This window comes from Pantherophis guttatus, chromosome 3 (genome assembly GCF_059756535.1).
Source record: "Pantherophis guttatus breed Tessera chromosome 3, ASM5975653v1, whole genome shotgun sequence".
Classification (NCBI taxonomy): Eukaryota; Metazoa; Chordata; class Lepidosauria; order Squamata; family Colubridae; genus Pantherophis; species Pantherophis guttatus.
The window spans coordinates 142271254-142294870 of NC_142065.1; the positions used below are offsets into that span (position 1 = coordinate 142271254).

The 23617-nt window shown below is 37.8% G+C and overlaps 1 protein-coding gene across 1 annotated transcript; it reads left to right on the forward strand.

Moving 5' to 3' along the window:
• The first annotated feature begins 14451 nt into the window (after positions 1 to 14451).
• LOC117660055 (serpin B6-like) lies at positions 14452 to 23322 on the forward strand. The gene is made up of 7 exons (XM_087890265.1): positions 14452 to 14650; positions 16888 to 17065; positions 18438 to 18575; positions 19042 to 19159; positions 20075 to 20217; positions 21019 to 21186; positions 22290 to 23322. The coding sequence occupies exons 1-7, from the start codon at positions 14484 to 14486 to the stop codon at positions 22692 to 22694; spliced, it is 1317 nt and encodes a 438-aa protein (XP_087746391.1). The 5' UTR covers positions 14452 to 14483; the 3' UTR covers positions 22695 to 23322.
• The last annotated feature ends 295 nt before the right edge of the window (positions 23323 to 23617 follow it).

A 23617-nucleotide genomic window follows, 5' to 3' on the forward strand; every position in this document is an offset into this window, starting at 1 on the left:
GGTGCACACTGTCCAGAAACTAACAGTAAAGGTATCCTAGCAAATTTTGACTAATCTTGAAAATTTAAGCAGAATGAATCCTGGATGGAGACCACTGCAGGGATAGACTGAGATAAGAGAAAAACATCCTGGAAGGAGGCGGGATTGAAACATTTGTACATTATGCCAAGGAAGCTAAATGGTTCTTCCCTTCCAGAAGTTAGACTCTACTAGGGCAGGGGTGAAATGTAAAATTTTTTACTACCGGTTCAGTGGGCATGGCTTGGGGGGGGCGGTAATGTTACTGGGTGGGCGTAGCCAACCTTTTTTTTAACTTTTCAAAGCATTTTTTCTACAACCTCTTCTGCCGAAAGAATGCTTTAAAAAGTTTTTTTTTTAAAAGTTGGCTATGCCCACCCAGTCACATTACCCCCACCACCACCAAGCCACACCCACAGAACCTGTAGTAACAAATTTTACATTTCACTCTGTCCTAGTAGAGTCTAATTTCTGGAAGGGAAGATCCATTTAGCTTCCTTGGCAAAGTTAATATTAACTATTAAATATTAATTCCAAAAATAAGAATACCTGCTGATTGTGAAAATGAAGAAACTGCTGTACAGTCATGCTCATTTTCTATAGAGGCAGCTCTCATTTCCATGTGAGGATGGAGGGGCAGGAGAAGCCAGGTGGACGCCAAATCTTATACTGAATAAGGATAACTACAGATTCCTAAAGACAAAAGTTGAAGGTATGCAGAGAAACACAACTTGCTTATTCCCCCATGAAAGTGGTCTTTGTTTAGGCCCCCACTGCAAAAAACGGTAGATCCAGAACAAAAATGTGATCTGAATTGAGATGAAACTGCAATTAACTTAAATTTAATTAAAAACTATCAATGCTAATATTAAATAATTGATGAATAAGGACTAATGAATAATACCAAACATTATTTAAGAACCTTCCCCTTCTTTCACATAGACAAGTCAGACGATGCAACTCCTACCTGTGAACTCAGGTGAATCCCTGTTTCATAGCAACTCTGCTACAAATAGGCTGACTTAAGTATTCAGCACACAGGTATCCAGCAATCCTAAGCAATAGGCAGCAATCGTCTTCCCAGCTTGTGTCAGTCAGAGTAGGAAAGTAGTAACTTTATTAAGTTTTTCATCCTGCAGGATTTTTTTTTTGGGTGGGAGGAACACTCCCCCCATTCAATGCAACGATATAGCAGTCCTGTCAGGACACTGGGATGGAGAATCCCAACTAGGCAGCACGTCCTCACCTTATAGTTAGGTGTTTTCATGATGCCAAAGCTCCAGTCAGCTCTATCACCAGAACATCTCAGTATTTACATAACTATGTCCCAACCAAGGGAGCCACCACAAAGTGTCAAGCAGCCCTAAAGTGGGGCTATGTTAATCTCACCTGTGGCACCTACAGGAATTAGAACAAGACAGAGAAAAACATACAATAGTTTTACCTTGAAGAGGTAGTGTTCTGAACTGGTAGGGCAGTTACTGGAGACATCTGGCTGGAGAGGAAACCTGACAAAGCTGCAATAAATCCTGGAAGAAGTAAAATGAATATTTTTGGGTAATGTCCTTGTCACTGCGTTATTTTATTTACCAGCTGAGCTAATCATTTCTGGACTGTCTGACTTTCCGTAGCTTGCCAACTTCTTATCAGTACGTGCTTCCGCATTCTTTCACATTCCTTCACACTCTTTCCTTTGTTCTCTTGCCAGAAAGGTCCGGTTGAGAAATAGCCGGCAAGAACTATTTCAAAATGTAGCAATTATCTTTCTTAGTTAGTGAGGTGTTTTATTTTCTTTATAACAAATAAATGAGTTTTATTAGAGAACTTTTCTTCGCGTTTTCTTTTCAGAATATTGCAACTTGGAGGAAGCCTCGATCCATCCTCTAATTAAATCAGGATGATTTTTCCCAGAGCCAAACATGGGATTAATCAATGCCCTGACATCTGGTAGCTCGGACGGTTGATTTATGGCTTTTTTCCTTGTTTGTTATTTCTGATAAGAGCACATAGGCAATTAGTTTTTAGATACTGAGGTACGCTAATTATTTTGCTAAAATGCCCAAACAGAAGAAAAAGGGAAAAATGAAACTCAGAATATTCCCTATTAATGATTTCAACCTCTCCTACGAAGAAGAGCAGGAAATAGAAACACCCTTAAGATTCCAGCCACTTGCTACGGCCACACGCCTGGAACAAGAAGCCGTGGGAACAGAAATGGAGGGAGATAAGAAATAAGCTGTTTTTGAAGATAATGAATTACGACTGAGGTCAGTAACATTTTCTTCTGATTTTCAAAGCTCTGAAAAAGTCCTCCCAGAACCTCGGTGCAAGGCCAAAGCAAACTGCTGAGCAAAATTCCTCCCATGCAGAGAGGGAAACAATTTATTATTCTCCTCAAAGCCCAGAGCTCACCCAGCGTGAGATGGCCATCAAATCCTATCGTGAGCATGTAAAATATTATGAAAATGAACTGTCTCGATTTAAGAAAGCTTTGTTTATGCTTGAGCAAGATAAGGGAGAATCTTGTGACTTAAGATTTTCAAAAAGTTCCATCTTGTCTTCTTCCTCAGAGCCAAAGACACTCCCCCTGGTGGATTCTGTGTCAAGCCAATTAAGACAGAGAGCACTATATACGTCACATGAAATTCTCCCTGATCAAGTTACACATGTCTTACATAATCACTCCTACTCAAAAGCATACAATGCCAGGTATGCAAAGCTGCCCGAAACTAAAGGTGCAGCACCATCTGCTGGTGAAAGTAATTTACTACAGGAACCTGAAATGCCACAAGTGTTTCCACGGGCCCAAACTCCAACACCCCCTGGTGGTGTTGGTGTCTTTTTAGATGGAACACAACAACGCTTAGTGCAGCAAAGGCAAATGACTGCATCTCCAGCAGGTCATGCCAATATTGCAGCTCAAGCACAAATGTTTGCATATGTGCCCCAGCCACAAGTGCAAATAGGGCCACCTCCTGGCCCACCTCCAATGGCACAACCAAGACCATTTTTAGGTCCACAACAGGCACAGCAAATACCACAGGCATTTCTGCCAGCACAGCCAGCGTACCAAATGCAGGCTCCTTACCAGGCATTTTCTGTCTCTCCACTAACTGGTGAGTCAAAGCTAAAAATGTCAGGACATAATTACAAAGCCTGGGTCAGTGGGATTACACTATTGCTTCTTAGAGAAGGCACCCACTGCATGGTTTTTAACCCTCCTGCACAACCTTGGACTGTTGCAATAAGAGATTTAGAGATAAGAGCTCGTACAACATTATTTTTTTTAATTGAAAAAGTTTTTCAAATACAAGTTTTTCCCCCTTTTCCCCCCTCCCCCCTCCTCCCTAACCCCCCCTCCCCCTCCCCTCCCCCCATGGCTTCTTCAAAATAAAATAATTGATATCAAGTTAAATAATACTTTACCATCCTTTTACACCACCCCCACATGCTAACCATTTCTTTCTAACATTGTTATTATATCCCCCTTATACTATACATTTCAAAGCAACCTTCAGCTATAAAACTTTATAATAATTTCTAATTCGGCATTTATTCAACTCATAATCTACCCATTTCCTCCACCCTCATACATATATCTCTTAATTCAAATCTTTTACATATATTTATATCTAAACATAACATCCCTTTTACTAAGCTAAACAATCAGTAACCTAACCATCTCCACCCATTTTGCTACAGGTCTACCATACATAATATTTTAATATCTTCGTTCTTCTGCCCACACCACACCACTAAAAAATATGTCCATATATAAACAGAATCCTCAAATAACTTTAAATTTGTAATCCATATAATATCTTCTGTAATGTCTTTTAGCTAGATTGTTAATTCTATCGCCCATGTAAGGGTAACATCAAGTTCTAGTTCCAACAGTATGTTCAGTATCTTCAATTACCATCTGCCCCCATCAATAATAAATGTTTTCGTGTATAAAAAAACCACCCGAGTGACTTTATATTTATATCCCATATAGTATCTTCTGTAGTGTCTTTCATCTAGATTATTAATTCCAATCACTGTGTTAGGGTAACAACCAGATCTTCTGCATGCCCCAATCCGATAGTTCTCGTGCCTTATAGCTCAACATATACGTAATCGATTTTTCAAAGAGTCCAAAATAGAAAGTTCCAATCCACTCAGTTAGAGGCCATCTTCCACATCCCAAAGGCACAGCACTGCAGAGATCTGTTATTCTTCTCAAAATAGTATAAGTCAATAATTTGCCTCAGCTATATTTTCATATATCAGCCGTCTATAAATCCCGCTTATTATATTTAATCATCTCTTAAGGAACTGGCATTAGACTGTTGTTTAGTCTAAATTTTTTTAGTTTTGTAGAACCTGCTTCTTCTTTTCTTAGCTTTTTGTGGTTTAGATCTCCCTCCTAGTTGTCTTTCTAGAACTTGTATATCAGCTGATTGAGTTCCATGCTGGTCTGTAGCTTGATCAGACATCTCATTAAAGTCCAAAGCCGCCTCTCTCATATTTATAGGTAATCCAACTATAACCTCTGAAGGAGAATCCAAAAGCGGCTCGTCCAAAAAGGCCTCTGTAACTTGTTGTTTTTCCACCACCTTCATCTCCATCTGCTTAGCCTGAGTTTTAATCTCTTGTTGTTCATTTTGCTTTTCTTTATTCCCCTCCTGTGTTCCCAACACTGAAAGCATACATGAAGATGTTGGATCCATTTTAAGAAGCTTGTAGTAAAATTATTCCGCTTTTTTAACAGTATTTAGTTGATATCTTTCTCCTTGGTATCTCAATATTATACCAACTGGAACGTCCCACCTAAATGGGATGTTTTGTTTCTTTAGCTCAGTCACCAAAAATCCAAATTCCTTTCTATCTTTTAACATCTTGGGCGGCAACTCTTTATATATCCAAATCTTCCTTCCATTCATTTCTAGAGTGGAGTTAAAAGACTTTTGCACAATATCATTTCTTATTCCTTTGTCAGTAAAGTAAATCACCACATCTCTAGGCAACTGCTATTGCTTTGCCACCCAGGAATTTACTCTGTAGGCCTTATCAATCTTACAGGATACCTCTTCAGGACTAACCTGTAAAATCCCAGCCAGAACTTGAGCAGACATCTTTCTCAAATCATCTCTGTTATTTTCCTGTAATCCCCTTATTCTGACCGCAAATTCCATGGACCTGTATTGCATCATTGTAACTTCTTTTTCAATCCTTTGTTTTATATTATCTGCATTATAGGTCTTGTAATCAGCTTCCTTTATTTTAGATTTTACTTCTGAGCTATTATCTTGAATATTTATCAAATCATTTTCAATTCTTTGTATTTTATTGTCAAGATTATCAATCTTATCATCAGCTTCCTTCATTTTAGACTTTAATTCTAAGTTGGTATCTTTAACCATCTTTATAAATATTCTGAGAAGGTTTTCAAAGCTGTTATAATCTGTTGTTTCAGATTAGCATACTTTCGTTGTACCATCTCTTTAATTTCCTGCCTAAATTTTTCAAGATTCTGATTCACAATCTCATCATGTCTTGCCATCTCATCCAAAACAAATTCCTTTAGGTGTTTAAAACCATTCTCCTGGATCTGCAAGCTCAAAACTTGCTCATATAATTTGTAAATGGGGAAACCCCCCCCCAGCTTGGTTGTCTGGCTTTGTCAGTTTTAACGCCATCCTGCCACACAGACAAACTCTTTTTTCTTTTTAAAGAAAAGTCTTCTCTCCAAACAATATCAATATCAAGTCTCTAAGAAGGAAGAAACATAAAATGAGAATTTTTCTCTTCAATTCTAACCAGCGCTATTATTTCAGATACTTTGTAACGTATTGAACTATTCAGGCGGAAGGACTTTCACTTTCAGCTTTCTTCTTCTCAAGCCTCAGCCAGTCGCTATTTTAAACTTTCTTTCTTCGCTTTTAAAATCACTCAAAGAATTGTTAGAAAAACTTGCGATTTAGGGTCCCAAGTCCAGATTTCATCCTATTTATTCAAGCAGTCTATTAATTTTCATTGATTGGATTGGTCCCATCGCCTGGCTCTGCAGAAAGCAGAGTTCTCCTGAAGCCCGGAGCAGCGGCGAGCTAAATAGGGAGCCTCATCCTGCTTCGTCCCCAAGAGTAAAACAAAAACTCTGGGGACTTCGCAGAGGGCTCTACCTGCCCTCGCCAGCTCTATCTCACATTTCCTTAAGGAAATGGAGTTTTTCAAGCCGCCTTTCAGCTGTAAAGGCGGCTCTTTATGGGCGACGAAGCTGGCGGTCTCAAAAGACCGTCTGATGGCGACGGAAGCCAAACCGGAAGCTAGCTCGTACAACATTTTTGATGTCCATGGATACTGAACTGCAGGTCACTTTTCCACCAAATACAACGGCCCGACAAATTTGGGCTGAATTGGAAAATTGCTACAGGCCTGTCTCAATTGAATCTTCATGTTTACTCATGTCTGAACTCCACGGTTCAAGATTGAAACCCGGTGAACAAATTGGAGGACATTTGACCAAACTGAATGGAATCAGAACAGAATTGAGAGAAAGAGGCCATAACATTGAAGATATTCAAATGATCAGCATCATTATTAACTCTTTGAATTATGAATGGAAAGATGCTGTTACAAAAATTAACCAAGTCCCAATTGCTCAACGCACAGTGGACAATGTCTGTAGGCTTTTAATTGAAGAAGAGGCATTTATGTTGGCCACGCCACATTTGAGAGGACCACCCGCATCAAGAGCTCCAGCTAGGTGCCTCTTCTGAGGAAGGACCTACACTCCAAGGATGCCAAGATGCAACACCTGCAATCGTGTGGGACATGCCACCCGGGATTGTCCCCAACGAGTTCCAGCTCCCCTCACGTACCAGTCCAGAGGAACAGATTCCAGAGGCAAAGGCAGAGGTGGAAGACAAGGTCGTCGTGGTCCCCGGCGTGATCCACAAACTCCACTCGCCACATTGGCTTTAACCAATGATCCACAACCTCAACCAGAGTATGACAGACGACTCCTGTGGACTTTGGACAGTGGTGCAGCATTGCATGTTACCCACAGAAAGGAACTTTTCACAGAGATGCACGAGCCTGAACCAGAACTACGTGAACTTTATTCTTTTTCAAATCATCCTTGTCAGGTCAAAGGAAAAGGAACTGTTTATGTTGAAGAGCTCGATGCATTCATTCCTGATGTTTATTACATACCAACAGCAACCAGTAACTTGCTTAGTCAGAGTCACTTGTCTAGAGCATTAAAATTCCAGGTTCACCACCTTGAAAATGCAAGTTACATAGTTAAAGATGGAGATATTGTTGCTGGAACCATATTAATTGGTGGTGTTTATTACTTAAAGCCAAAGCCTAAAACACAAACACAGGCAAGTATACAAACTCCAAAAAGGGAGAGCACAGGCCCAGAGAGAGATGCTCCAGAGAGAGATCCTGTTGCTATTCCTAAGGCTCCTAAAGCCAACAAAAAGAGAATTGGTAAACAGGTTGCTCAGAGCAAGCCTGAGGTTCCTCATAAAAATGTTAATGTTGAGAATTCACTAACTGGTAAACCTTTGCATTCCAGGTCCATAAATGGCATAGAAGATTGGGGCATGCCAGTTTCCGTGTTCTTAGGAAGATGCCGGAGTTTGCAAAAGGTTTGGATCTAAAGGGGTGTAAGGTGTTTTTGGATTGTGCTGTCTGCAAAAAGGCCAAATCCAAAGCAGCAGCCATTCCCAAACATGCTACACGCCTGTCAACACGCATTTTTGATTTGGTTCACACTGACATAGTTGGTCCTTTCCCGCCATCATTTGGTGGTAGAAAATATTTTCTAACAATTGTTGATAATTACTCTAGATATGGATATGTATATCCTATTATATGAAAAATCAGAGACCTTTCAGATCTTTAAAGACTTTGCAGCCCTTGTTTCTACCCAACACCAAGTTCGCATCACCAGAATCCAGAGTGATCGTGGTGCTGAATTCATGTGTCAGCGTTTCCAGGACTGGATGCGTAAGAATGGAATTATTCATCAGACATTGGTGCCTGACATACCAGCTCACAATGGAGAGGTACTGCAAACCATGATGCGTTGTCTCTTAGAAGATGCCAACCTTGATATGATATACTAGGGTGAAGCTATCAAGTATGCAAATTACATTGTCAACCGTACTTGGAGCAGTGTAATAAATTAGACTCCTTTCTTCATGTTGTATAGCTACAAGCCCGATCTTAAAAATATCCATATTTTTGGTTCATATGCTATGTTGAACATTCCCTTAGCTCAAAGAAGAAAAGGAAGTCCAGCAGCAAAGAGACTGAGATTTATGCGTATTGATGATAACTCAAAATGGAGCAAATTTATTGACTCTAAACATGTAATTGTGATTTCCCAATCTGCTAATTTTGAAGAAGATATTGACTGGTCCAGGATTCATTCCAATGATCCTGGAATTTATTTTCCTAGAGATGATACTGCTGATGCTATGCAGATTGATGATCAAGATTCCACCAGTTCTTCTCAACCCGATGTTCCATCTTCGCAAGCCGCAGATGCTGACGCTAGCGACGAAAGTGAGGACGAGGACGAACCAGAAGAAGACTGAACTGTTGTCCTGAGACGTTCCAAGAGGCTCACAAAAGGAATCCCTCCACAACAATATTCTTGGCAACTGACAAAAGCACCCTTGCCTTTGATTTGCAATGTTACACTTCCACCTGATAATTTCACACAAATCAAGCAGCTTCCTGATTCAGAGCAAGATAAATGGTATGCTGCAATGCAGGTTGAAATGGACAGTCTAAAGAAACTTAAGGTATTTACACCTGCAAAACCTCCAGCAAACAAAAAGGTCATTGGCACTCGATGGGTCTACAGAATCAAAAAGAAATCAAATGGTGAGTCACTGTACAAAGCCAGACTTGTAGCTCAGGGTTTCGCTCAACATTATCCTGAGGACTACACAAATACCTACTCACCGACAGTCAGAACTGAGAGTGTAAAAATTGCTTTAGCAACTGCAACTATCCTTGGTTTAGAAGTTTTCCAGTTCGATGTTGACACCGCTTATCTACATGCAGACCTAGATGAAGAGATCTATGTGAGAAGTCCTCCAGGATTCCGACAGCAAGAAGGGGATACCTGGTTCCTAAACAAAAGTCTTTATGGTCTGAAACAATCTGGTTTAATGTGGTACTTATGTCTTACTGACAAACTAAATTCAATGGGCTTTATTAAGTCCGAAACTGATGAGTGCGTGTTCACAAAAAGATCTAACAATGCATATGAGATAGTTCTTGTTTATGTTGATGATATTGTTTATATTGGTCCAAATAAGCAAATGAGTGAAATTTTTGCCAAAGCTTTGCAGAGATACTTCACATTGAAATCATTGGGTCATATTAGCACTTATTTAAGTGTTCAGATTGAAAAAACACAGAAGGGGTTTAGTCTTTCACAAGAAGATAAAATTGAACAAATTTTGCATCATTGCAACATGAAAGATGCTAACACAACAAAGACACCCATGCAAACAGATTTTCACAACTTGACACAAGAAGCAAGTCCTGAGTTTGAGGATCAAACACTTTATCGTTCAGTCATTGGGTCACTATTGTACATTAGTAGTTGGACCAGACCCGACATTGCACTTAGTGTTAATCTCTTATCACGACACGTAGGTAAGGCAAAACAGTTTCACTGGACATGTATTAAGAAATTATTGAGTTACTTAAAATACACTAAACACATGAAGTTATTGTTAGAACCAACACATACTGATTATGCAGAATTATGTTGTTATGCAGATTCTGATTGGGCAAGTGATAAGAAATCACGTAAAAGTACTTCAGGTTATATGATGTTCTTAAATGGATGTCCTGTTTATTGGCAAGTACGTAAATAGAATTTTGTTTCTTGTTCATCTACTGAAGCTGAATATGCTTGTGTTTCAGATGCATGTAATTCTCTAACTTGGTTTGATGCTTTAGTCACAGATATCTGGACACACCTGATCCGACCGATCACCATGATGGAAGACAATGAATCGGTGGTTTATATTTCTGAATCACATTTTACAGGTTCTAGGTCCAGACACATTGACATCCGTTATCAAAACATAAAACATTTAGTAAAAACAGGTTTTGTCAAAATGCAATATGTATCTTTACTTGGAAGAATAGCAGCAGTAAAGATGAATATTTTGCCAAGATTTCTATTTCTGTTTCAAATGATTCCGGTGCTTAAAAGTGATAAACAACTGAAAGAGTGGCAAAGAGGACTGAATAAGTTTGTCTGGAATGAGAAAAAACCGAGAGTGAAATTGAAAATTATGCAAGATGTTCCAGAAAGGGGAGGTCTTAAACTTCCAAACCTACAGTTATATTATGAAGCAGCAGCTTTGACTCAAGCAAGTGACTGGTTTGGAAGGAAAAAGACTGGAATATTGAATATAGAAAGTTTTGATCTTGAATTTGGATGGCATGCTTATTTATTTTATGACAACAAAGTGGATAAAGTATTTAAAAGCCATATACTTAGAGACTCTTTGATGAGAGTTTGGAAGAAGCACCGACTCAAATGGGATTACAAAATACCGTTATGGCTGGATCTTGGTCATACTATGTGGAATACAAATATAACGTCACTCGGGGGGTTTTTATATAAAGAGATTCTTTTTACAGATGCGGGCAGATGGCAGTTGAAGACATTACAGACACTGTTGGATGAAGGAATTAATTTAACTTGGTTACAATATAATCAACTACAATTGAGATGGAAAGAGGACCAAAAAACTGGTATTATGTTGCATGAGGAAGAATTGGTCAGACATATAAAAGAGAAAGGTCCAATGCATATTAAAAGGCTTTATAATGTTTTGTTAGAAAGGGATTCAGAAACTGAATTGGTTAAAGATTGTATGATTAAGTGGGCACAAAATTTTGAAGAACCAGTGATGTTAGAAACATGGGAAAAGATATGGGTTCAGAATGTTAAATTTACACAATCGCAGAATTTGAGGGAAAATTTTTATAAGATGTTTTACAGATGGCATTTAGATCCCAAGAAATTATCCTGTATGTATCCTAATGTTCAGCCAAAATGTTGGAGATGTGATTGTTTAGATGCTACATATTATCATGTTTGGTGGAATTGTAAGAAAGTTAAGGCTTTTTGGATTAAAATATGGTGGGTTATGCAGAATGTTTTGAAGAGAAAAATTCCATTTTCCCCACAATTGTTCTTATTGGGTATAGTAAAGGGTTTTACACTGGATGAAATTAAGTTGATATTGTACATGATCACAGCAGCGAGGTTATTGATAGGTAAATATTGGAAAAATGAGTCTTTACCCACTATTGAAGAATGGACTTTGAAGATGGCCAGTTTTGCGGAGATGGCGAAGATTTCAGCATTTTTAAAAGATCGCCCACAAGAGACTTATGAATGGGAATGGAAAAAGTGGATAGATTATGTGCAGAACAAATATCAAGTTAGGAAATACCAAATAGCTTTTCATTGAAAGTATTATATAAAAATAGAAATGTATGAATACTGTGAGGGGGGGGGAATTTTTTTTTTTTTTCTAAGGGGGTTTGAGGGGTTCAAGTTTTGTAAAAAGGGGACTTTGATGGGATTATACTTCATGGAAGTCAGGGGGGGAGGGCTAGGGGGGTTTGAGGGGGGTTAGGGTGGGGAGCGGGGGTGGGATGGGGGGGGAAATGCGGTGAAAATGTAATTGTAAAACTTTTGCAATAAAAAAAAAAAAATGCAATATGTATCTACACATGATCAAATTGCTGATATGCTCAACAAACCACTTCCAGCAGCTCAGCATGAGTATCTGCGTGAGAAGATGTGCCTTATTTGATGATGTACTGATATTCGCTCAACTGGCAAAGAAGGGGAATGTCACTGCGTTATTTTATTTACCAGCTGAGCTAATCATTTCTGGACTGTCTGACTTTCCGTGGCTTGCCAACTTCTTATCAGTAAGCTACGTGCTTCCGCATTCTTTCACATTCCTTCACACTTTTTCCTTTGTTCTCTTGCCACAGATGCCGGTTGCTGGAAAGCAGCTGGCCCAAATTATTTTCAAAATGTAGCAATTATCTTTCTTAGTTAGTGAGGTGTTTTATTTTCTTTATAACAAATAAATGAGTTTTATTAGAGAACTTTTCTTCGGGGTTTTCTTTTCAGAATATTGCAACTTGGAGAGGCCACGATCCATCCTCTAATTAAATCAGGGTGATTTGTCCCAGAGCCAATTATGGGATTAATCAATGCCCTGACAGTCCTCCCTGGTTTGACTCAAAAGGCTCCAGGCACAACGGTCTCCATGAGCGATGGAAATCACTGATTAGAGAAGAAGGAAGAGGCTAGAAGGGCAGGAGAGGAATCTGGATCTGGAGAGCTGGATGTTCCTGACTATCTCTTTAAACTTCCTGGGAGTGGCCTTTGGAACAGTCACAATCTCACTTGGGGCTACACCATTGCAACATAATTTCTAGCTATCTTAATAAACCTATTCTTTAGTTTGTGGGAAGGGCAGCAGCTACTAATCATAATTTTATATATAAGTGGTTAAACTGAAAAAAATGTCAAATTAAATTATTAATCTGGTTAATTATTAACTCTGGTGATAGAGCTGACTGGTGCCACACTGTCCAGACTTATTTAGCGTATGGTTGGTCACACACAGTATTAAAACACTTCATTTTTACAGGTTAAAAACAATTAAAACAATAAAAAAAAACAGTAAGAAAACCTAAAAGGAAAACAGAAATAACATTTCAAAGTTTAATGTCGAGTTTGGAGATCCAGTCAGTAGCTGCCGTTGTTATGCAGAGGAAGTCCCTAGAATCTCCTGGATACCTTCTGTTAGGGTATTCCCTCACTATATGCTGGATAGTCTGTCGAGGGGCCCCGCAATCACATTGTGCTGAAGGTGTCTTTCCCCATTTATACAGGGAGTCAGCACACACCCCATGAGTTGTTCTAATTCTATTATATGTCACCCATATGTGTCGGGGTAGGCTAAATCCTGGAGATATACTACTAGGACTGATATGCTTGGAGACATCTTGGGGGGAACAGCTATTCCACGCCTCCATCCACTTTTGTGTGGTGTTCTGATGATCGGCCATCAACTTACGCGCTGTCAAGATTGGTGGATTTCTTGACTTTAATCGGCATCTTAAGAGATCAGCAATGTATCCATGTATGGGTAGAGAGGAATTTAATAGGATCTTACTATACTCCCGAATGAGAACTTCTTGTCGTCGTAAGTGTGGGGGGAGTATGTGACTAAGAACTGGTAACCAGTAACTAGGTGTAGGTTTTATGCACCCAGTAATTAGCCTCATCATATGGTTAAGTTGAACATCAATAAGTCCTGTATGTAAGGTGTTTATCCATAGAGCTGACTGGTGCACACTGTCCAGAAACTAACAGTAAAGGTATCCTAGCAAATTTTGACTAATCTTGAAAATTTAAGCAGAATGAATCCTGGATGGAGACCACTGCAGGGATAGACTGAGATAAGAGAAAAACATCCTGGAAGGAGGCGGGATTGAAACATTTGTACATTATGCCAAGAAAGCTAAATGGTTCTTCCCTTCCAGAAGTTAGACTCTACTAGGGCAGGGGTGAAATGTAAATTTTTTTACTACCGGTTCAGTGGGCATGGCTTGGGGGGAGGGGGGGTAATGTTACTGGGTGGGCGTAGCCAACCTTTTTTTTAACTTTTCAAAGCATTTTTTCTACAACCTCTTCTGCCGAAAGAATGCTTTAAAACGTTTTTTTTTAAAAGTTGGCTATGCCCACCCAGTCACATTACCCCCCCCACCAAGCCACACCCCCCAGAACCTGTAGTAACAAATTTTACATTTCACTCTGCCCTAGTAGAGTCTAATTTCTGGAAGGGAAGATCCATTTACATATATATATGTATATTACATTAATGCATCAGTATAGTCTAAATCAACATAACATATTAGATTACATATATTAGGTGCTGTAAATGCTAATTTGAAAAGAAAATTAGAAGAGAAGAGAGAAGTAGGCATTTTCTAGTCAGACGATGCAACTCCTACCTGTGAACTCAGGTGAATCCCTGTTTCATAGCAACTCTGCTACAAATAGGCTGACTCAAGTATTCAGCACACAGGTATCCAGCAATCCTAAGCAATAGGCAGCAAACGTCTTCCCAGCTTGTATCAGTCAGAGTAGGAAAGTAGTAACTTTATTAAGTTTTTCATCCTGCAGGATTTCATCCTGCAAACTAAAGAGTAGGTTTATTAAGATAGCTAGAAATTATGTTGCAATGGTGTAGCCCCAAGTGAGATTGTGACTGTTCCAAAGGCCACTCCCAGAAAGTTTAAAGAGATAGTCATAAACATCCACCTCTCCAGATCCAGATTCCTCTCCTGCCCTTCTAGCCTCTTCCTTCTTCTCTAATCAGTGATTTCCATTGCTCATGGTGAGCCGTTGTGCCTGGAGGCTCTTGAATCAAACCAGGGAGGACATTACCCCAAAAATGTTCATTTTACTTCTTCCAGGATTTATTGCAGCTTTGTCAGTTTTCCTCTCCAGCCAGATGGCTCCGGTAACTGCCCTACCAGTTCAGAACACTACCTCTTCAAGGTAAAACTATTGTATGTTTTTCTCTGTCTTGTTCTAATCCCTGTAGGTGCCACAGGTGAGATTGACATAGCCCCATTTTAGGGCTGCTTGACACTTTGTGGTGGCTCCCTTGGTTGGGACGTTGTTGTGTAAATACTGAGATGTTCTGGTGATAGAGCTAACTGGTGCCTTTGGCATCATGAAAACACCTAACTATAAGGTGAAGATGTGCTGCCTAGTTGGGATTCTCCATCCCAGTGTCCTGACAGGACTGCTGTATCGTTGCATTGAATGGGGGAGCACCCCCTCCCAAAATCCTGCAGGATGAAAAACTTAATAAAAGTTACTACTTTTCTACTCTGACTGATACAAGCTGGCAGGATGTTTATTTCCTATTGCTTAGGATTGCTGTTCCTGTTCTTTTCTAATATGGAAGGTAGCTTCCAGTTTTTCCAAAGATTTCTTGACTACAGCATTTGCAGAGAAGAGATAGACATTCTCTTGAACAACAGCAAACTAATACAAACAATACAATTACACGGGAAGAAAGCCGAAATATTAACTGTACACACACACACACACACACACACACACACACACACACACACACGTCTTTTTCTTTTTCGTAGGCTTTTATGTGCATATGGGCTGTGGAACATCTTAGCTTACGTAGGTAAAACCTGGCTAGAAAGAATATGCATATATATATGTGTGTGTGTGTGTGTGTGTGTGTGTGTGTGTGTGTGTGCATATCTTCGTAGATTTTCTTAATATAATATAATATAATATAATATAATATAATATAATATAATATAAATATATATAACCTATATATAGATTGTCTATATGAAAGAGGGGGATGGTTCTTAAATAACGTTTGATATTATTCATTAGTCCGTATTCATCAATTATTTAATAATAGCATTGATAGTTTTTAATTAAATTTAAGTTAATTGCAGTTTCATCTCAATTCAGATCACATTTTTGTTCTGGACCTACCGTTTTTTGCAGTGGAGGCCTAAACAAAGACCACTTCCATGGGGGAATAAGCGAGTTGTATTTCTCTGCATACCTTCAACTTTTGTCTTTGGGAATCTGTAATTATCCTTTTTTTTTTTTATTGCAAAAGTTTTACAAGTACATTTTCACCCCTTTTTCCCCCCCACCTCCCCCCCAAACTTCCCAACCTCCCTAACCCTCCCTAACCCTCCCCTCCCCCCAGACTTCCCTATAATATACTCATACTCATGAAGAACCCTAATATAACACTTATATATAAACTTGAGCCCCTCCCTCCCCTGTATAATTTTTCTCTTTATCTCGTTACTTTAAATAATTTCTAGTACATTATTTTCAAGTAAAAGCTATTTGATACTTTCTAGTTTGATATTTGTTCTGAACATATTCTATCCACCTTTTCCATTCCCACTCATAAGTCTCTTGTGAACAGTCTTTTAAATACGCTGAAATCTTCGCCATCTCTGCAAAACTGGCCATCTTCAAAGTCCATTCCTCAATAGTGGGCAAAGCTTCATTCTTCCAGTATTTACCTATCAACAATCTTGCTGCTGTTATCATATACAATATCAATTTTGTTTCACCCAATGTAAAACCCTTAACTATGCCCAATAAAAACAGTTGTGGAGAAAATTGAATTTTTTTCTTCAAAACATTCTGCATGACCCACCAAATTTTTATCCAAAAAGCCTTAACTTTCCTACAGGTCCACCAAACATGATAATACGTAGCATCCAAACATTCACATCTCCAACATTTTGGCTGAACATTAGGGTACATACATGACAACTTTTTGGGATCTAAATGCCATCTATAAAACTGTAATTATCCTTATTGAGTAGCTTTAATTACTGTATAAGATTTGGCGTCCACCTGGCTTCTCCTGCCCCTCCTTCCTCACATGGAAATGAGAGCTGCCTCTATAGAAAATGAGCATGACTGTACAGCAGTGTCCTCCTTTTTACAATCAGCAGGTGTTCTTATTTTTGGAATTAATATTTAATATTAACTTTAATATTAAAATTAAATATTTTTGGATTTTTTTGAATTATATACGAATCTGGAAGTGGGATTCATAGTTTCCCCTTATTTTGTCCACTAGGTTCTGTAACTCACATTCCTTAAAGCAAGTAGAATAATTGTTCAAGTAGAACAATCAAGTAGAACATGGGTGGGATGTTTTGGTCATCTTATTATCTAGGCGTTAATCTGTGGTATATCATACTATATTTGTTCTCCAGGCTCGAAAACATGGACAGCCTTTCTGCAGCAAACACCATTTTTGCCCTCAACCTCTTCAAGAAGCTTAGTGCAAATGATTCTTCCAAAAACGTGTTTTTTTCTCCTTTGAGTTTGTCTTCTGCACTGCTAATGGTCTCGTTGGGTGCCAGAAATAACACAGAAGCTCAGATGCTAAAGGTATATTAAGATACGATTTACCTCCAGAAGTTGTGAATGCTTTAAAACTGGAAGTTTTAAGAAGATGTTGGAAAACCATTTATTTGAAGTGCTATAGGGTTTCTTGCCTGAGCAGGGGGTTGGACTAGAAGACCTCCAAGGTCCCTTCCAACTCTGTTATTCTTTCTATTCTATTCACTGGGGCAGCTAATATATCATCTGGTCTAAAAAGTTCCAAGCACACCTATCACCTCAACCTGGCTGCCCACCTAAGATGATGCTGTTTGTGCAGTTGCCAACTGTCTGATTAGCTTTTTTAAAATGCAACAAGTACAAGAGATGCCATTGTTATCATGATTCTTTAACTCTGCTCCCAATTTTCATCCAGATGTGGAATTCTGTTTGCATGAGGGTGGAAGCAGCTCCTATTTGCTTGGAATGTAAACAGCTTGTACCAGAAGTCTGATAGGGATTCAGCCCTCTGTGCTTGACTTCTTCAAGGTCATTATGGCAACTGCTGATTATGGAAATATTCATATACTACATAGTGCTTTACAGCCCTCTCTAAGCAATTTGCAGAGTCAGCATATTTCCCCCAACAATCTGGGTCCTCATTTTACCAATCTCAGAAGGACGGAAGGCTGAGTCAACATTGAGCCATTCAGAATCGAACTCCTGAAGTGAGCCGTGCGTTGGCCTGCAGTACTCCATTCTAACTACTACGCCACCACGGCTCGTAGAAAATGGTATTATTTCAGACAAAAGTCTTTGACTTGAAGTCCCAGGATTTGAAATATCATTTTTATGGATCCTAGAGATACCTTTCACCACAATTAACCCAAAATCAGCTTGAAGTCAGCTCTTCAAGGCCCATTTGAAGGATGGCATGGTCAGGGGAACTTGAATCTCTGAGGCAAAATCGTTTCAGAGAGCAAATATTGTGACAGAGAAGGCAAAACATGTTTTAAAGAAGGCTCCTATAGCAAATACAAGACCGTTCCTTCTGCTACTTAACAAAATATTTTACACCTGGAGGGGTTGCTCTTTGTGATTTAGAAATCTATTTTTCCATGAAAGGAACATTTCTGAAAATCCCCAATTTCTCTTGCTTGTCAGTCAAATTGATTTTCAAAGGAGATCAATAACTAGGACTTTCAAACATGGAGAAATCCAAACATGTACTACCCAAATATTAACTAGGCCCAACACTGTTTGGCTTTCATTAGCCATTAACTTTAAAAGCTATACATCTGTAGGTAATCCTTAAAAAAAATTACCTCCAAAATATGTAGAGGTCATTTGAAATGTGTAAGTTTTCTAAGGTCTGCTACTGTGGTATTACATTTTGAATAGATGTTAAACTTAATTTGACTAACCAAATATCATCTTATAGGTGCTCTGTATACCCAATGATGGAGAGGTTCACCAAAGATTTGAGAAACTTATTGCTGATATCAACAAACCAGGTGCCAATTATAGCCTCAGTCTAGTCAACCAGCTCTTTGGAGAAACATCATATGATTTTCTTCCAGTAAGTTACATACATGTTGGAGAACTGGCTGGAAACAACCATAAATGCTCTGTTTGTTCTAATGTTTGCCTATCTCATTGCAATTGCAGTTTGGCTCTGATAAAGTACCAAATATTCCTGTAGCTTTACTTGGTCCATTGAGTTATGTAGAGGGGAAATTTAAAAGTCTAGCTGCTTTTACTGGGAATGTTACCGGAACATCCAGTGGGATGTTTCTAAATATAGAACATTGAAATAAAAGTCATAAATAGAAACATGTAACCAATAATTGCCAGATATATTTTTGAATAAACTATGTTATCTTAGGATAATTCCATTTAGTTCCTAATATCTGATATACTTTTTCTAGACTTTATTAATTATCCAATGGCATTGGCTGGCTTTAGGTAGTATTCAGTATAATAAATAATGTTTCCAGATTGTTTTTATTACTGCTTCTGTTGGTGAGATGTCATTGTTTCTTAAGTCATATATAGAATCCATTCGGAGATTCTACCATGCAGGTCTGGAGAAACTTAACTTCACACAAGCTTCAGAAGATTCAAGAAGACATATAAATGCCTGGGTAGAAGAAAAAACATCAGGTAAGAATGATAATAAGAGTTAATTAGTAGCTGCATTAAGTAAGACATGCAATACTGTGTGTGCCTGTGAGAGAGACAGACAAGGCAGGCAAACCCACCATAGTTAACCATTACTTACTACATAAAAGCTCATCAAACCTGAGATGAAATTCTAGCCATGAATAGATTATTGGTTTTATTGATGGACACATCTGAGCATATTTCCATTATTTAACTTGCCTGTTATTTAACTTGTATGTGTGTAATAACCTTACTAAATAATGATATAAGATGGGCAACTATATACTTTAAATGTTAAGGAGGAGGATGGGTGGATGGAGGACTGGCCCTGAGGAAGCAAAAGCTACATTCCATCCTCAGTCAGAGGAGTTCTCTGGGTGATTACTTTGAACTCCTGAAGAGAGAAATCTAATAATTAAATTAAAATGAAGAGAGAGAGAGAGAGAGAGAGACAGACAGAGACAGAGACAGAGGGACAGACACAAAGACGGAGATGGAGACAGAGACAGAGACAGAGGGACAGAAGATGGGTGAGTGATGTTAAGAAATAATAATAGGAATAATAATAATAATAATAATAATAATAATAATAATAATAATAGGATGAAACAATAGGAAGTAAATAAAATGACCAAATATAATATGATGGAAACAAAGAACAGACATAGGTCAACAAAGATCAATATTAGATAGATAAAAGGGAATGACCAAATAAGGAAGAGTCAAAATACAAAGAGAAATGTATATTATAGTTGCAACAAACTGGACATGTATTGAAATGGATGTTTATATGTTTTTATGTTTTGTACGTTTCATTGTTCTGTTTAGTTTATACTTATAAATAAAAATTGGAGAAAAAAAAGAATTAATAAATCTTATCTCTCAATTAAAGCAGTTTTTAAAAAACTTTCAAAGGAAAAATTCAAGATCTGCTTGTCCCTGGAATAATTGATTCGCTTACAAGACTGGTTTTGGTGAATGCGATCTATTTCAAGGGAAACTGGGCAAATAAGTTCAACAAAAATTACACAGAGGAAAAGCCATTCTGGATTAACAAGGTATTCATTTACTGTATTAACAGAGTAAAAGAGACATTATGAATATTTTTAATTGTGTTATTTTGTATATATCTGAAGCAAGCATGGAATTAATTTGAAACATTCCTGTAGCAAAGAAATTACTTACTCCTTCCATTTTATTGATCTTCGTGGAAATGGATGAATCATGAAAGTCAGTCATCTTAAATCCTTCAGGCTTTGTGTGTCAGACTTTTCTGCCATTGAAACTTTGCACAGGGATTTTTAGTGCAGCACCATTCCCACTAATTCTATGTAATTAACCGCAATAACTACGGAGTGTTTAGTGAATATATTTGTTAGTATATGGATCTGCTATGTATTATCACCTGGTTATTCGGTGGAAGAGGAACAGGCACAATTTGTTTTTATATTGCTCTCCACAAACAAGGCTGGTTTTAATATTATAAACATATAAACATTTGAGAAAACTGCTGATTAAAACCACTCTCCTGTGCTTCATTGCATTCTTTTCTTCACAGAATTGATAGTTCGTTTTCCTAAAGCTCATAATCTTTGTCTGTTTTTTAAATTTAATCCTTAATATTCTAAAAAATTTTAAATTCTGTGAAAAATAAATTATCACTATGTATAAAGACTGGAAACTCTGGTGGATGGCTGAGACATGATAAATTGTCATATAAATCCTCTGTTTGTCTTAAGCAAAAGATGAAAGATTTAAGCAGAGGGAAAAAACCCGTAAGGATAAATCCATGATAGAATTATTTGCATTTCCTATTTATTTGAAAGATTTCTTCTAACATACATTTTCCCCACTTGTAGAATGAAAGGAAAATAGTGCAGATGATGTTCAGGAAAGGAGAATATAACATGGCTCACATATCGGCTGATCGGATTTCCATTCTTGAGCTTCCATATTATGATAATGACTTGAGCATGATCATTCTGCTCCCTGACGAGATTGAAGATAACTCTACTGGATTGGAAAAGGTGAGTTTTGCTTTCATGAAACAGAATTTAAGCCCTTGTCCATCTCTGGTACTAGCTGTACGCTGTCCTTTTTAATATTGAAGCTTGGCTTTCTGCAATTATAGTTAGTACTATTGGGTTGACTTGTATTTTCCCTTACTTTGAAAATATGCAAAAAAAAAAAGGGTCTAAAAAACACCAGTGAATGCACTTATATCTCAAAGTATTGGATAAACAGGGTGATTCCATCTGTAGCTGTTGTGTACAAGGCAATTGATAACATTGTCAATAATATACAGTATTTCTTCTGACATTATTAAAATGCAAGGGATTCAGTTTTTCATTCTTCAGTTTATACTGTTTCATGTTAAAATAGCTATCAAGATTCATAGCTTGAAGGAAAGAACAAACAAGTTCATATAGCTGAGGTATTTTTTTTTTTTTTTTTGCATGGGTATTTGTCTTCAAGTAAGGTTTTGCTTCTGGCAACTGTCTGGAGAAATGCAAGTAGTTTATTTGGCAACATTTTCAGAAGTTGTTTGCCCTTGCCTGCTTCCTAGGGCTAAGAGAGTGTGATTGGCATCAAATCACCAAATCTAGTAATTCATATCAAAGTGATGATTTATAATCCAGTGCTTTTAACAACGATACCAAACTAGGTCTCATTGTTTACTTTTCTTTTAGCATTCCTTTTAGCTTTAGGCATAATTGTAATTTTTTGGGTTTTCTGGAGTGGAAATTGGTATAAAATTTAATAGAAACATGAATAAATTATAAAAATATTTCTTATCAGCATGTGAATTTTCTCTGATGTAATATATATACAATTGTCTGGGCTGTTGGTTAAACAATTGAGTTAGAAATGGATGTACTTTGAATAGACAGTAAAGTTACACTTATATTACTACTTTTTCTCCTGGGTCCGAAGGTCTACACTATTTTTGTGACTTAATTATCTTTCCTAATGTTCTAGGAAATACAAGAATTTGCAACTGTTTATAAGATTTCAGGATTTTTCTGTCATTGTGAGGACCTACATCATACTTGTGTTACTATCAGAATAAATCATAGTGTTATATAACCAGAAATTTCTTTCTCCTTTAATGCTTTTCATCTTATTTTAGCTGGAGAGAGAAATTACATATGAGAAACTCATGGACTGGATCAATCCAGAGAGGATGGACCTAAGAGAAATTGAACTCTCTCTTCCCAAATTTAAATTGGAAGAAAAATATGACCTGAAGCCGGTTCTGAGAAGCATGGGAATGACGGATGCATTTGATGAGGACAAGGCAGACTTCTCTGGAATGTCAACTAACAATGATTTAGTCATATCTGAAGTTGTTCACAAATCATTCATAGAAGTCAACGAAGAAGGCACTGAGGCAGCTGCTGCCACTGCTGTAATAGGGGTATTTAAGAGTGCAAATGTTGCAGACAAATTCAAAGCTGACCATCCCTTCTACTTTTTGGTTATCAACCGAGCTGAAAAGAACATCCTGTTCTTTGGTAGGTATAGTTCTCCATAATGGATGCATCCATCATATGTTGGTACAATGGCTCTGACCCTTAATTCCTCATCAGATTTGCTTTAACCATGTGGTCACTACCACACTTAATGATCTTCTCTGTAATTGGGGTAGAGATAGTTCCTTCGTAATACTCTATAATACTGGATTTTAATTCTTTCTTTCCAGAATTATTTTTAATCAATTCAAGATAATAAGTTTTTAGTACAAGTGTTCTGATTGGTAGATAAATCCTGCAAAATTGCTTTGTTTATATAGGAATGTGGGCTGTGAGGGAATAGTTGCTAAGCATGAATCAAGGTATTACAACACAGATGTAATTATGTATTTGCCCAGTGTAAATTTCCATATGATGATACAAGTATAGTCAGCTCAGCTTCCATTGTGACATCATGTTTTTTCATTTGAGTGACATCATGGCTAGCTGTACTTGCCTCTGCTTGGCTTATAATAGCAAGTGTACAACAGTGCTAGAATGAGCAACATATTTATTTTTGTGATCATCATTTAATCAAGAAATTTGATTCTATGTAACTCAAATATTTACAAATTATATTTACCTTATATAATTCTTATTTTGCTGCAGTCTTTCATGTAATCAAAATTGAAATAAAAGAGCATTTGATTATGTTGCTTTCAAATTTATTTAACAGTTGATATGGTGATAAGACTCTTTACATCACAGGTCCCCAACCCCTGGTCTGTGGCACTGTACCAGTCCATTGTCTGTTGGGAACTAGACCAAGCAAGCATCAGATGAGGATGCAAAGCTTCATTTGCATATGCACGAGATTAGATTGAGTGCACAAACCCTTCCACTCCCCCACTGCCATTGATCCATGTAGTCAAAAAGTGGGGACCACTGGTTTATATTATTCAGTTGCATATCACTGACATTCATAGTTATGCCCAAATTGTATTTC